This window comes from Balaenoptera ricei, chromosome 7 (genome assembly GCF_028023285.1).
Source record: "Balaenoptera ricei isolate mBalRic1 chromosome 7, mBalRic1.hap2, whole genome shotgun sequence".
NCBI classification, from domain to species: domain Eukaryota; kingdom Metazoa; phylum Chordata; class Mammalia; order Artiodactyla; family Balaenopteridae; genus Balaenoptera; species Balaenoptera ricei.
The window spans coordinates 98,377,174-98,392,858 of NC_082645.1; the positions used below are offsets into that span (position 1 = coordinate 98,377,174).

At 35.5% G+C, this 15,685-nt stretch overlaps 1 protein-coding gene across 1 annotated transcript in view; it reads left to right on the plus strand.

Annotated features, from left to right (window-relative positions):
- Window positions 1–15,685, plus strand: part of SPAG16 (sperm associated antigen 16) — a 910,587-nt gene that overhangs the window by 137,753 nt on the left and 757,149 nt on the right. Inside the window, exon 10 of the mRNA XM_059927392.1 lies at window positions 9,872–9,999. Coding sequence (XP_059783375.1) covers window positions 9,872–9,999 — 128 coding nt within the window. The remainder of the gene's footprint in view (window positions 1–9,871; window positions 10,000–15,685) is intronic.

Consider the following 15,685-nt stretch of genomic DNA (forward strand, 5'->3'; position numbering starts at 1 on the left):
AAAAAACATTGCTACGATTTATGTCAGAGTATTCTGCCTATGTTCTCTTCTAGGAATTTTATGGTTTCAGGTCTTACAACTAGGTCTTTAATCTACTTTGAGTTTATTTTTCTATATGGTGTGAGAATTTCATTCTTTTACATGTAGCTGTCCAGTTTTCCCAGCACCATTTATTGACTAAACTGTCTTTTCTCCATTATATATTCTTATCTCCTTTGTTGTAAATTAATTGTTCATAAGTGTGTGAATTTATTTATGGGTTCTCTATTCTATTCCATTGATCTATGTGTCTGTTTTTGTGTCAGTACCATACTATCTTGATTAGTGTACCTTTATGTTATAGTCTGAAGACAGGGAATGTGATATTTTCAGCTTTGTTCTTTTACTCAAGATTGCTTTGGCTATTTGGGGTCTTTTGTGGTTCCATGTAAATTTTAACATTATTTGTTCTAGTTCTGTGAAAAATGTCGGGATTTTTTGATAGGGATTGCATAAAATCTGTAGATTGCTCTGGGTAGTATGGATATTTTAACAATATTAATTCTTCTAATCCATGAACAGAGGATACCTTTTAATTTCTTTGTATCATCTTCAGTTTCCTTCATGAATGTCTTAAAATTTTCAGAGTATAAGTTTTCACCTCCTTGGCTAAGTTTATTCCAAGGTATTTTATTCTTTTGGATGAGATTTTAAATGAGATTGTTTTCTTGCTTTCTCTTTCTGATATTTCATTATTAATGTATAGAAAAGCAATAGATTTCTGTATATTAATCTGGTTTCCTGCAACCTTACTGTATTCGTTTATTAATTCTAATAGTTTTGTAGTGGAGACTTTCAGGTTTTCTATATGTAGTATCATGTCATTTGCAAATAGTGAGTTTTATTTCTTCCCTTCCAATTTGGATGGCTTTTATTTCTTTTTCTTCTCTCATTACTGTGGCTAGAACTTCCACTACTACATTAAACAGAAGTGGCGAGAATGGTCATCCTTATTTTGTTCCTGATTTTAGATGAAAAGCTTTCAGGTTTTCAATGCTGAATATGATGTTTGCTGTGGGTTTGTTATAAATGGTCTTTATAATGTTGAGATATGTTTCCTCTATACAACCTTTGATGAGCGTTTTTATCATGAATGGATGTTGAGTTTTGCCAAATGCTTTTTCTGCATCTGTTGAGATGATCAGGTGATTTTTTATCCTTTTGTTAATGTGATGTATTACATTGCTAGATTCGCAGATATATTCCATTCTTGCATCCCTGGAGTAAATCCCACTCGATCGTGGTGTATGATCCTTTTTATATATCATTGAACTTGGTTTGCTAATATTTTGTTGAGGATTTTTGCATCTATATTCATCAGAGATATTGGCCTGTAGTTTCTTTTTATAATGTCTTTGTCTAGTTTTGGTGTCAGGTTAATGGTGCCTTCATAGAATGAATTTGGATGTGATTCCTTCTCTTCAATTTTTGGAACAGTTTGCGAAGATAGATATTAGCCCTTCTTAGTATGTTTGGTAGAAGTCCCCTGTGAAGCCATTTGGTCCTAGACTTTTGTTTGCTGGGAGGTTTTTTGTTTTTTTAATTACAAACTCAATTTCTCTTCTAGCTATTGGTCTGTTCAGATTTGCTATTTCTTCCTGATTCAGTATTGGAAGATTGTTTCTAGAAATGTATTCATTTCTTCTAAGTTTTCCAGTTAGTTAGCATACAACTGTTTATAGTATTCTCTTGATTTTTTTGTATTTCATGGTATCAGTTGTCATTTCTGCTCTTTCATTTCTTATTTTGTTTATGTTGGTCCTCTTTCTTTTTTTGAGGAGTATGCTAAAGGCTTATCAATTTTGTTTATATTTTCAAAAAACTAGCTCTTTGTTTCTTTGATCTTTTGTCTGATGTGAGTATTGTTACCCCAACTTTCTTGTTATTTCCATCTGCATGAAATTTCTTTTTCCATCCCCTCACTTTCAATCTGTGTGTCCTTAGCTTTTAAATGCGTCTCTTATAAGCGGCATATAAATGGGTCTTGTTTTTCTTTTTTTTATCTAATCAGCCACCACATGGCATGTTTTTGATTAGAGCATTTAGTCTGTTGACATTTAAAGTGAATATTGATGGATAAGTACTTATTCCAATTTTGTTACTTGTTTTCTGGTTGTTTCTGTGGTTCTTCTCTGTTCTTATTTTTTTTGTTTCTTCCCTTATGATTTTATGATCTTCCTTATTTGTATGCTTGTGTTCCTTTCTCTCTAGCTTTTGTATATCCATTGTAGGTTTTTGATTTGTGGTTACTATGGGGTTCATGTGTGTTAACCTATATCTACTTGTTTTAAACTGGTAGTCATTTACTTCAAATACATTCTAAAAGATCTACATTTTTTTTACTCCCCTCCGCGACATTTTCTGTTTTTGATGTCCTATTTTACATCTTCATGTTTTCCCCTTCACTGTTAAGACCCTTTAATATTCCTTTTAAGGTCAGTTTAGTATTCATTAACTCTTTTAGTTTTTGTCTGTCTGAGAAGTTTTTTCCTCTACTTCCATTTTAAATGATAATCTTGCCTGGTGGAGCATCATAGTTTGTAGGTTTTTCTCTTTCAGCACGTAAATATATCATGCCCTTCTCTTTTGGCCTGCAAGCTTTCTCCAGAAAAATCAACTGATAGCCATATGGGGGTTCCCTTATATGTGACTCTTTGTTTTTCTCATAATGCCTTTAGAATTTTCTCTTTATGTTTAACTTTTGCCATTTTAATTATAATATGTCTTGCTGTGCTTCTTTTTGGAATCATCTTTTCTTGGGACTCTCTGTGCTTCTTGTACCTTGATACTGTTTCCTTCATCAGATTTGGGAAATTTTCATCCATAATTTCATCAAATACATTTTTGACCCTTTTCTCTCTCTTCTCCAGGGACCCCTATAATTTGAATGTTGGTCTGCTTGATATTGTCACAAAAGTTCCTTAAACTGTTCTCATTTTTAAAATTTATTTTTCTTTTTGCTGTTTTCATTGGATGATTTTCACTATCCTAGCTTCCAGATCACTTACGTGTTCTTCTCTATCACCTAGTCTACTTTTAATTCTTTCTAGTGTGTTTTTCATTTCAGTTATTGTATTTTTCAGTTCTGACTAGTTTCTTATTAAAATCCTCACCATGTTCATCTATTCTTTTCTCTAGTTCATTTAGCATTCTTATTACTAATCCTTTGAACTTTTTACTCTGGTAAATTGTTTATGTCTGTTTCATTAATTGTTTTTTCAGGCTTTTGTTGTTCTTTCTTTTGAAAAAAAATTTCTCTGTTTTCTCATTTTGCTTAATTTCTCCATCTTTATGAAATTAGGTCAAACAGTTAGTTACATATTCCTGTCCTTCTGTGGGAATGGCCCTATATAGTCTGCATGTGTCCAATGGCTTTGGTGGCAGAGCTGAATCTGAAGTGAGCAGAAGTCATGTCATCATTCAGTGTGTGCTAGCAGCCATCACATCGGCAGTAGGTAGGACTGGAGATGGAAGAGCTAGGACCAGAGCCAGGTGTTAGCTGGGGCTTCTTTTCTGCTCCATAGCCAACACCACCATATCAGGAGTGGGTTGAATCCCATGTCGCTGGAGCAGAAGCCTGGTGTTCATGTCTGATCTGGTTCTGTTCCCTCGAAGTGTGTGCTCTCTGCCCCAAGCATTGACATGTTCAGTCCAGAGAGGAGCATTGCTGGAACAAGAGGGGCTGGAGCAGGAGCTTGGCATGGGCCAACGTGCAGGCTGGGGTGGTCCCAGCACCAGTCAGAGCTCCAGAACACTCCTGATCTGCCGTCCCCCATGAATGCCAGTAATGGCTTCTTTTGCCCCTTTCAGATGCTGTGTCAGGTCTGAGTCAACTCCTTACCCCACAACTCCATACCTTCCTTAGAAGTGGCAGCCTCTGCCCTAGTGGGGAGCTGCATTATAGAGCAAGAGGGGCCAGAGCAGGTGCTTGGCATGGGCTGGGGCATGTGGCAGGGTGGTCCTGGTACCAGTCAGAGCTCCAGACCACTCCTCATCTCCTGCCCTTATGAACACCAGTAATGTTTGCCCTCACTCCATTTGGATGCTCTGTCAGGTCTGAGCTGGCTCCGTCCCCCACATTTGTGCACTCTCCTTGCCTGTGGCAGCCTTCAGTCTAGTGTGTAGCTGCACCATGGAGCAAGAGGGATGGGAGCCAGTTCTCAGCTCAAGCTGAGGAGCATGCTGGGGCGGTTGTGGGAAACTGGCCCAAGTCCTGGGCAGTTTCAGTCTGCTTCCTCTGCCTTGTTTTGGGAGTAAGCAAGCATGTGTGCACTTTTCACAAGCAGAGTCTAAGTTTCTTACAGTCCCACTGTCAGTCCCACTGGTTTTCAAACCAGCTAAGGGGACTTGTCCTCTTGGCATCATACCCCAGGGCTGGGACACCCAATACGGGGTTTCAACTGCCCACTCCCCAGGAAGGGTTGCCAAGCCTGTGTAATCTCGCTCCTCTTCTGTGTCCCCTCCTAGGGGCTCAGGTGCCGATCTGATCACTTCTCTTACCTTCCTACCTGACTACGTCTGGATCTTTCTTACAGTGTTGTTTGTGTAAGAGTCTTTCTGCCAGTCTCCAGTTTGTTTTCAATGAGAATCGCTCCACATGTTGATGAATTTTTGATGTGTTCATGGTGGTTGGTGAGCTCCACATCCTCCTGCTCTGCCATCTTGATCTCCTCCCGGTGACCACTGTTAAGATTCTTGCTCTCTCTGTCTCTCTCTAAAAACGTTTCACAGATACATTAGCACTTACCTATGTAGAACCTTTTTTTATTTTATAAAAATGGAATGATTTTCCTTATATACTATTCTGTAAACTTTTTAAGTTAATAATATATCATAGAGTTAATTTTGTATAAGTGTATATAAATTTAGAGTGATATTCAAAATATTTGACAACCATTAGAGCATAAGCACTGACCAATCAGAATGGATGCTGGATGTAGGGTGGGAGAATGGTCCTGGAGCCCCAGGTGTGCCAGAAATTACCTTAATTAGGCAATATGATGAATAAGTCAGGGGCAGGGATTGTACCCATAGAAGGAGCTAGAATGTGGGGGTGAGAGGAATATGGAGTATGTGCTCAGGGTATCAGCTGTTTTCCAAGTAGTATGAATATCTTTCAGTATTTTAACAACTGACAGGGCCATACTGGTGCACTAGGGTTATATCAGCACTGCATGTACCTCATTCTATTTAAAGGTAGTACACCAGAATAGTACTATAATTTTTAAAGTAAATCAAGGTATTGATGCACAATTAGATTGCTTTTAATATCTTATATTGTAAGAAATGCTGTGTATTAGAAAACAAAAGCAAATCACAAAAACAAATAAATAAAAAACATAAACAGAAAAGAAAACTTGTGTATGTAATTTGGTGAAACTTTGTGAGCATATCCACAAGGCAAATTCCTAGCTGTGGAATTACCAAGTCAATTTTTATTTCGATAGATATTTCTTTGAAAAATCAAATTAGTTTACACTCACCCCAAGTGAGAGAATATTTTATTTCCATATCTTGTCCAACAGTTTGCATTATTATATTATCAAAAATTATGTCTTTATTCAATTTGATAACTGAATGATTAAGGAAATATTCCATTCTTGTTTAGCAATCATTTTGTAATGGTTGAAAAATTGTTAGATTTGGAGTCATTTAGACTTAGACTTTTTGTTTGTATTTGGATTAATTACTATGAGTTTGTTTTCTCAACTGTAAAATGGAGATATTATGAATGTCAATGCAATTTTGCCTGGTTTGTTATTCCAGATTAATTTTAGAATAATTTTCTAAGACTCCTCAAAATTCACACTGAAGTTTTTATTTGAATTGAATTAAATATTTAAATCAAACTTCTGAAGTTCATTAATAGACTTTCTATCTGAGTCCATGGACTATCTATATTAAATCAGCCCTTGCTTTATATCTCTGAATAAAGTGTGTTTTTCTTTCTGTAGGTTTAGTAAATTTCTTATTAGTGTTCTATGAGGTATTGTATATTTTATTGTTGCTAGATTTGATGAAATATTTTTCTTTTATATCTTCTGTTCATTCATTGCATATATGAAGGTTGCTACTTTTATAATTTGTAGTATATCTGTAGTAATGTGGCCTCTTTATAGTTCCTTTTTCCATTTGGCTTCATACAGATTATCTATCTATCTCTATCATCTATCAATGTAATCACAATATATGCAACTTATCATAATTTCATCTACTTCATGCCAATAGTTTTATTGCTTATTTCTTCACCTTAATATCTTCTGCATATTTCTATTCTAGCTTTTCTTTTCATTTATATTGTTCCTTCTTGAGACTGAGTCCTTGCAATGGAAGGAGTGTATTCTACTTATATGTGTGGTCTGGTAAACGACACTAATGCCCGACACAAAGTAAACACTCAAATGTTAAGTGAATGCCTGAGTGAATAATTTTGAGCTTCAGATTCAAGGTTGTTCTGGGCAATTCCCATGAACGTTAGCTCAATGGAAAACAATAAACAAGATAGAGAAGCAGACACAAGTCAAATGGCATAGATAGGGAGCCTGGGTACCCAAGGGACTAATGTGGAAGGAGGCCAAAATAGATAATTGGCTTCCCAATCAGGATAGATACAGGGGATGCCTAACTGATATATCACTGAAATGGAGAGAAAGTTACCCATCTGGTGTTTCATCCTATGAATATAAGCACCAAGGCTGTAGTTAATCTCAACTGGCTGGCCAGTGAAGCAAGGACTCCTTTTATTATTGATCCTGGGATGAAGAGAGATAGCCAGCAGTTACCAGATATGAGACTGTATTCCGACAGGTCGGGTCATAGTAAAGTCTGCTGTAATCAGCACACCAGGAGAAATTAATCCTGGAATTTGATTAAGATAGAGTATTTTATAATAAGTAAGTAAAGTATGAAATAACTCAATGAATTTACTGACCAGTTGAAATTAACATGTGCCACTAGTTGCAGCAATAATAAACACAGAAATAGCTAATGTTTATTAAGGATTTATTAGGTGCCAAGCATGTGATTAGTGCTCTACAGAGATTATCTCACTTAATCCTCATAGCAGTCTATGAATTCAGTATGATTTTGATTGTATTTTACAGGTGGGAGAATACAGCTTAGAAAGTTTGTTAAGTAGCTTGACTAAATTCACATACTAGTATGTAGTAAAGCTGAATTGTGAGGAAAAGCCAAGATTTTCAATCCTGACCTTTATTTCACATGGGGAGCTTTAAAATAAAATAAATACCGGTGTCAGAGCCTCTCTTTCAGAAATTATTACTTAATTGGTCTGGGGTGGGGCTTGGTGGTATTGGTATGGTTTAAAAAGCTACATGGTAATTTCAACAGGTCCTCAGAGTTGAGACCATTGACCTGTCAAAGCACATTACTGAGAGTTTAGCTTTGTCCTCGAATTGTACCTTGTCAGTACAAAAGAATGATAATGGTTATGTAGCTTGAAACAATAGTTTTAAGATTTACTTTCCTTCCTCTATGCACTGTCCTTATTTATGTATCCTGTATTTACCTTTCTGATCGTGCCTGCCAATTTATTGGCTATTGTCTCCTGGATTGTTTCAGTATACAGGCTGGGTTATAAAGGGTCTTAAAGATTTGCCTCTGCAAGTGCATCTATATTTAGATAGGATTGCTGTTACTAGGCCTTTACTGCTCTTGTAAATCTTCTTTTAAAATAGTTGTTCAGTTATTATTATATTTCCCTATATACCAAACAGGTTGTAGTTGATTAGGTTTATTAAATGCCTTGTATTCATTTTATATAATGATGGGTTTAACAGTGGTTATACAAGTTGCTGTAGATAATAAGTTTATGGTTCTAGATATTTCCATGTAGTCAAAACATTATACTCAGAATGGATCCTGCTCCACCTTGCTATGTTTTCCAACATAATAATTTATCCTACCTCCATTTCCAGCCCAAGCAATATTATTAAAATGAGGTACCATCACAACAATAGGAAAAGGGGCAAAAGGCATAAATATACAGTTGAGAGAAAATGAAGTACAAAAAGAAATACAAAAATAGTTAACCTAATCAATTCATTGGCAAAATACCAATGAAATACAGTTTTATATACGAATTAGCAACAGTTTTTTCAGACTTTTTATCATGTAATTACATATTTATTATTTTATTGTTTATGGCGTCCTCATGCTAGAATGCAAGTTCCACAAGGTCTGCTTTGGTCAGTGATATATTGTAAGAGCTGAAACCAGTGCCTGCCCTGAAATAGACACTCAATAATAAATATTCGTAAGAGAAAGAAATATGTGCGTGTGTGAGTGTGCCCATAGCAAAGATGTGGTACATTATATATATTACTATATAACTGGCAGGGGTGTGAATTCATGTAACAATTCTAAAGAGCAATCCGTGAAGAGGTATCATGTTTTTTGTTAAATGTTAATTTTATTTGGATTATTATTTATTTACACTTCTAAACTGTGTTTTAAGGATGTAATCAGTAGAGTGCAGATTTATAGACAGAAAACCCTGTTCACAGCATCGATAATCATAAGGCAAACAAATATAGCTGATGTTAAGTAAAATATGACATTTATCATTCTTTCAAAATAGACTAAATACTGTGAAAATGCAGTAATATAATGTTAAATGAAAAATGGAGGGTGGATAATAGAGCATGGTTCCAGTTTTGTAAAAATTGAGAAAGAGAGGCAGGCAAATTCTTAAACCAGAGTGATAATAGTAATTATACCAGGGTGGTAAGAATAATTTTAATTTTTTTCTTTGTAATATTATAAAATGCATAAAATTTCTATAAGGATGTATATTACTTTCTTGATCAGAAAAATACTTCATTTATGAAAATTGGCTTTATCATTTTCCAACTCTGAGGATATAATAAAGAATCTGTTGCAATGTAACCTCCACAAGGGCAAATCTTTTTATCTGCTTTGTTCATTGGTGGATTCCCTATGCCTAGAATAATGTTTGGGATAAAGTAGCACTCATAAATATTTTTTAAATAAATGAATGAGTGTGCAAATGAATAGTATGTCTCCCTCTTTTAAAGGCAGTTTTAAAGTGTTAAGGGTAAGCAGATTGATTACTTCCTTTTTGTGTAGAATTGAACAATTAATCCATCCATCATTAAGTGTCAATTAAGTGCTATTCATAGCATGTCTTCTTTCCACTGAGGAGAGACCACTTTCTCATGGGCTGAAAATGATCTTTTATCTCTCGTTAGAGTTTGCTGGGTGGGGAGGGAAATGACCAACACATGGCAGATGTCGATTCTAATGTATGTGAGATTTAAAATGATTATGACAGAAATTTTTTATCTTTAATAAGTACCTTTAATTTAGCCCTGTGTCCTCAGATTTAAAGAAAACCATAATTATCAATTAATAAATGTTGTTATTTTGTTATCCAATTAAAATGTGTTTAGTTCCCCATTTATAGAGAACAAAAGGAGTATAAAAATAATCACAGATTTTGTTGATGTTACTGTTGGGGATGGAAACTTATTGCAAAAGGACAATAGACCAATAATATAAGACAGTGCTATATTGTGCTTCATTGTAATTCAATAAGGGGATTTTTTTCAAGTAATTTTTACCATGTAGTATGCAGTTTAGATTTATGCAAGTAGATATATGCCTTATTTAAAATTTTATGTTTTTTACATATTTTCTCAAAACTAAAATCAGGAATAAGGGATTTAAGGTAAATCCTGATGGATTATAATAGTAACATTTATGTTCTAATATAATATTAAATAAAACTGTATCAGTGTTTGCAATGAGTTGTCTATTTTACACAGAACTCTTGCTATATTTTTTTCTCTAGGATTCAGAGTTTCCCACTGATATGCAACCAAATCCAAACCTGTGTTTATGCAAAGAAAATATTTGTCCAGCAAAATTTGACTACAAGCTGAATAACATATTTAGACTTCACGAACTTCCAGTGAGCTGGTAGGATTCTTGATGTTTTATTAATACCTTTGAGATTTTATTGTCATGTTTAAATTTTGATGCTCTTATAGCTGTTTATGGTCAAAGTGTTTTGCTCTTAGCCTGTTTCTGAAATTGCTACTTATAACACTGAAAGAATCCGCTTAAAGCTGTTTCAAGAGTCTCAAAACTAACTGGTTTAGGCACTTGGTGGCAGTGCAGCTTAAGTGCACTACTGTGCATTTTTAATGTAGAGGTTGCAGTTCTGGCTTAAAATAAAGCACAGGTTGTTTTTAGAGAGGTTTGTAGGATTTGTTTTAAAAATAGGATCTCAGCAACTATGCATTTCATTTGATTATTTTACTTAATATTTTATCAAATATTAATATTTTATGGTTTTTTCCACATTAACACATTATTTTGTTTTGTTTTGAGGACCATAGTTTTGTGAACCATAATCACATCAGTTTAAAAGCAAAACTTATTACTTGCTAATAAGTTTTATGAATCTGGATATTTACATTCATAGGAAACATTTTAAATCTTATGAAATTTATACTACTCCTATTCAGAGTGTTTGAGAAAAATATTTCTGTGGAGAATCAGTAAATTATACATTCTACAATAGATTTCTATGGTACTTTAAAATTTTACTAAGTGGTCAGCTTTTGTAAATAATCATGGATACATCATTTTGATTATGGTTTAGGTAAGTAATATTGTTTTCTTGTATTTGTTCATATAATCCCAAGTTTATATTATTGATTTTTAAGAAATTTGTACAAAAATGTACAGCAAACATTATGTAATTGCTCCTCTTATACTTAATGAGGAAAAATGTCTCAGAAGAGGATGTTAACCAACTCTAATAATCTACACTTAACTGTGGTAAGGTTTTTCTTGTTTTGTTTTGTTTATTTTGCAAAGTTTACCTTGCTCTTGATGACTGTATGTATAATTTACTTTCTAAGACCTAAGACCTATTTGTTTGATTATTTTCATGTAGCAAGACTCTGCCATGACCAAAACCAGTAGGTTAATGAATTGAAAAGGTCTGTTAGTAAAAGGAACCATAATAATGATACATTCATACCTTAAGTATTCTATTTCAACTTAAAGCAGTTCATTTGCATTCACATGCCAGTCTTTTGATGTAAGGCCATGGCTTTTTCTTTCCTTAAGTGACTGTTGATTGGAATTCTACATCATATTTCTTACATAAGCTATACCAATAATGCATCACTAACAATTTCAATTTTATGATTTTCTTAATCTGAAACAAGAACTTCAGACGCTCAGAAGATGATCTCCTCACATTTCCATGGCCTTAATTTAATTTTCATTGATAGCAATTCTGCTTATCACACTTATATTTCATTACCTTGATTAGTTTTTAATTACATTATAGTAGCAAACGCAACTGGCTTATGAGGTTTAGTAACATACTCCTTTGACTCTTTGTGATAGTGGACCTTAGCTGGTGGGAGTGGCTTGTGCTGGTCCGCTGGGGCATGGTCTGGAAGCTCTGAGCAGTCAGGGCACTGCTAGCACAGCCAGAGTGTTTTACAGAGAGAATGGGAAATGTTGACCAACGATTAAGTGGAGGTTAAGGGAAAAGCATTTACTAAATGAAAATGTGGAAAAGAGAAAGAGGGAAACATTTGACTCTTACTCAAAAACAAAGTCTGGATTCCAGTTTAATTTATTTGCAGACTTTGGAAAGACAGCTGCCCTGATAACTACTACTGCAACCCAGGGAATAATTTCTCTGTCATAATCTTCATAATCTTCACTAGTTAGCCCATGAGGAGAGAAGATTCTAGCATTATGAGTTAGGCAGTAAAAAAAAAAAGAATTGTGAGTAGAAAACTAATCACTAATCTTCTAGTGTAACATACCTCAAAGGAAAATTAAGCTGTGACTTTGGGCAAACTCATTTACCTGGGCCTTTTTTCTTTTCCAATTTGTCTCAGTTTCTGCTTCATTATACTGCTATTTCTTCATGGTCACAGGTCTGTTTTTCTCTCTCCCACCTATTTTATTCTACTACTTTCTCTGTACTCTCATTCTATACCACCAATCCTTAACTAGCCATAATATAAAATTCAACTGTAAATTTTTAATGTTTCTCAAATAATTTCATATTCTCTGTTCTTAATTTAAAACTGAATCACCCCGCTCCCACCACCCCATATACACACACAGAGGTTTGGTACTTTATAGGTCTTTAATAGTATAATGTTTATTGACTCAATTATATGTTTCTTTAAAGAATAAAAAATGTTTTTTGTTTTATAAGTAACTGTGAATTTATTTATTTATTTTGTTTTTCAATTACCATCAGTGGAAATAAAGTTCTTCCTCTATGGTATATAGGTTCCTTAACTTCATCAAATAAGAATAATAGTAATGACAATGATCATGAAAGAATATCAATAATAACAATAAACTGTTTTACTAAGCATCTTTCAATGCCAAGATTCAGCTGTTTTTCCCCCATCTCTCTCTCTCTATATATATATTTTTTTTTTTTTTTCCTCTCTCTCTTACACACACACACACACACACACACACAGATGACGCTCAGAGACCTTGAGAAACACAAAAGAAAAGTTTTGTATCAGGTCTGGTTAACTCAAAAGCAGACCACAAAACAGTGAATGAGCCACAAGGTATTTTAGAGAAAAAGCCCAAGGAAATAGTTTCTATTTTTACAATCAAGCATACAGGTATGCCAGTAACATACAACTATATAACCTATGAGTTTGGCCAAGATACTTTTTTCCCCTGACAAGCTTGACCTAGGATAATTGCTTTAAACTTAAATATTAAAATAATTAATTAGATTGTGTTTAAGTGCAGAATTTAATTGTGTGTTCTTTCCCTGGAAAACACAGATTTATTAAAATGTATTTTACTATGTTTTTCCAACAAGGTCGTAATAAAATAAATGCATATTAAATTCCAGATAATTTAAAAAATTTTAATGTCTTACTAATTTGCATTTTTATAGAGTGCAGTTTCATAGGTTGAAGAACCAGAAGGATTTTAAATCAGATTAGTTAACAGAGTTTTTAAGTTCTGAGATAGATGTCTTTCTCCTACTTTCACAGGATGGTTCCCATCAGCCTAGAAAATATCCTCCAGTAACTCCTATTAGTTAAAAAAAAAAGATTTTTCTTGAACCTACAACCCCCCACCAAACCTGTGCTGTTTTCCTAGAAGCTGCTCTGCTCACTTTCACTAAAAAAGTTGGCAGTAGTGCTGACTGAACTAACAGCCTCCACTCGCTCTTCCATTCTCCCCTCCAGTGGAGCTCCCTTCCTTTCCTCTGCTCTGGAACTAGCTCTTGTCAGTCATTCCCTGCTTCCGTGTCCACCACCAGTGGCCACTTCTCCGTTCTCGTTTTCTTCTCCTCTCAGCTGCAGTCAATACGACCACCACCTCTGCGTTTACTCTCCTGACTCCCATTATTTGCATGGTCCTGGTCTTCCTGCTGAGTCCCAGGCTGTCCTGCTCAGTGTCTTCTCAGCAGGCTGCTTCTCTTCTGCTAGACTTCCAGTTGATAGACTGCCCCAGGCTCAGCCTCAGAGCTTCATTTTTTCACTGTCCACACTTTCTCAGGTGGCGTCTTCCAAGCTCAGACTTTAAACACTCTCCATATAGTGATAGGTAATCACCTTGGGAATATCTCTACCATTGCCATCTCTCTTGAGTTTGAATATCGAATAGGCTTCTCTGAATTATCATGCTCAGGAAGAACTCTTGTTTTCCCTCAGAAAAATGGGTCTCCTGGTCTTGCCCATTTTTGCAAAAGCAAAATGTAAACTTATATGAATTTACTCAAGCTAAAAGCCTAGGAGTAGTTTTAACTACTCATTCTCTCACCCTGCAATTGCCACCATTAAATCTAAGAGTAAGTCTGATAGGCTTTTCTCCCAGAACATACTTACATTTCCCCACTTCTCTCTATCTATCTATATTACCATGGCCATCTCTCATACTATTGCAAAAGCCTACTAATTCACCCCACCTTACCCTACAGTAATTCACTTACTTCACAATAGCCAAACTGATCTTTTAAAAATGTAAATCAGATAAGATTCGCTGCTTTTGGTACAATAATATCTTCCCCTTGTTTTAAAGTAAGATCCAAACTTCTTACTGAGGCCTACAAGGCTCTGCAAGTTGGGACTCCTGCCCTCCTGCCATTGTGTTGACCACATGCTCTCCCCTGCTCCCTTGCCCAGGACTCTCAGCTACCCCGTCTTCTCACTACTCTGCAAACATGCCACACTTATCTCTGCCCCCAGGTCTTTACACTAGCTCTTCCCTCTCCTTGTGTTGTTACTTCTCCAGTCTGTGCACACCTGGCTCCTTCTTATCTCTAAAATCTCAGCTCAAATATCACCTCCTTGGAGAGGCAGCTCCTGAAATATGTAACTAATGTTTTACTCCTCATTCCTGCAGTTACTGTCAGCCCTGTCATTCTACTTTATTTCCACCGTGGTTTTTAGTAGGCATGCAGCATAAATTTTAAAGTACTTTATAAAAATGAAAAAGAACATGAAATCTTAGTATTTTTCTAGTTTATGGGTGGCAGAGACTGGCTAGATTCTCACCAATTCAGTTTCCTCCTCCCTGGGCCCATTGGAAGAGCTTATCTCCCAGTCTTCTGAAGTGTGTTAACCCTTAAGACTTCCACTGGGATTCTCTGCTGTCTCTGACTTCATCCTCATAGCTGGAATCAGAGGACTTTGAAAGTGACAAACTGTGTGCTAGAAGGCACGTGGATCTCTGAGTCATGTGTGCTTGGAGAGTTCTCCAACCTTCATCATGCTTTGCGTGAGGTACTGCTTTAATTGCCCTGACTAGTGCACTATATTTTTGTGAAAATGGATGAGTTAGGCTCTATAAGATGAGTGTAGTTAAAAAAAAAAAAAACAGACTGAAGGTACTTTCACATTCACTCATTCATTCTACAAAAATTTATTGAGCATTTATCAGACACTATTCTGGACAATTAATTAAATACATAGAAATCTGTTCCCAGGAAGCTTACATGTGTTACAGGGAACAAGTAATAAACCAGTAGTGAACATATATATGCTATAATATGTTTGATGACCATAAGTGCTATAGAGAAACACAAAGCAGACAGAGGGAAATGGAATAGAGGGTGGCTTGAGGTTAAACACAGAGGCCAGGGCTGTTCTGAGAAAGTGACGCATAATGAAAACCTGAAGTGGGTGAGGAAGTGAGACAAGCAGAGAATAAGGAAGACGGTTAGAGGTGAGAGAACAACGAATGCAAAGCCCTTGAGGTGGGAACATGTCCAAAATGTTCCAACAAGGAGTCCAGTATAAACAGAGTAAGTGAGTTTGCAGAAGAGGAGGAGAAAACTAAGTTAGGTATTTGGGGACCAGAGGGAGTGTGACTTAGGGCCTTATAGATCATAGTAAAGAGGATTGTGAATTTTATTCTGAGAATGTTGGAAAGTTATTAGAGGATTTTGAGAAGAATTATACAATTTGGCTTATATAACAACAAGATGCTCTGACTACTGTGTGGAAATTAGACTGTCAAAGGGGGTTAAGGGTAGAAGCTGGCAGGCTAGTTAGGAACTATTTCAATAATTCAAGAGAACTGTAAAGATTACCTGGCCTAGGCTGATAGTGTTATAGAGGCTAAGTGGTAAGATTTTTCT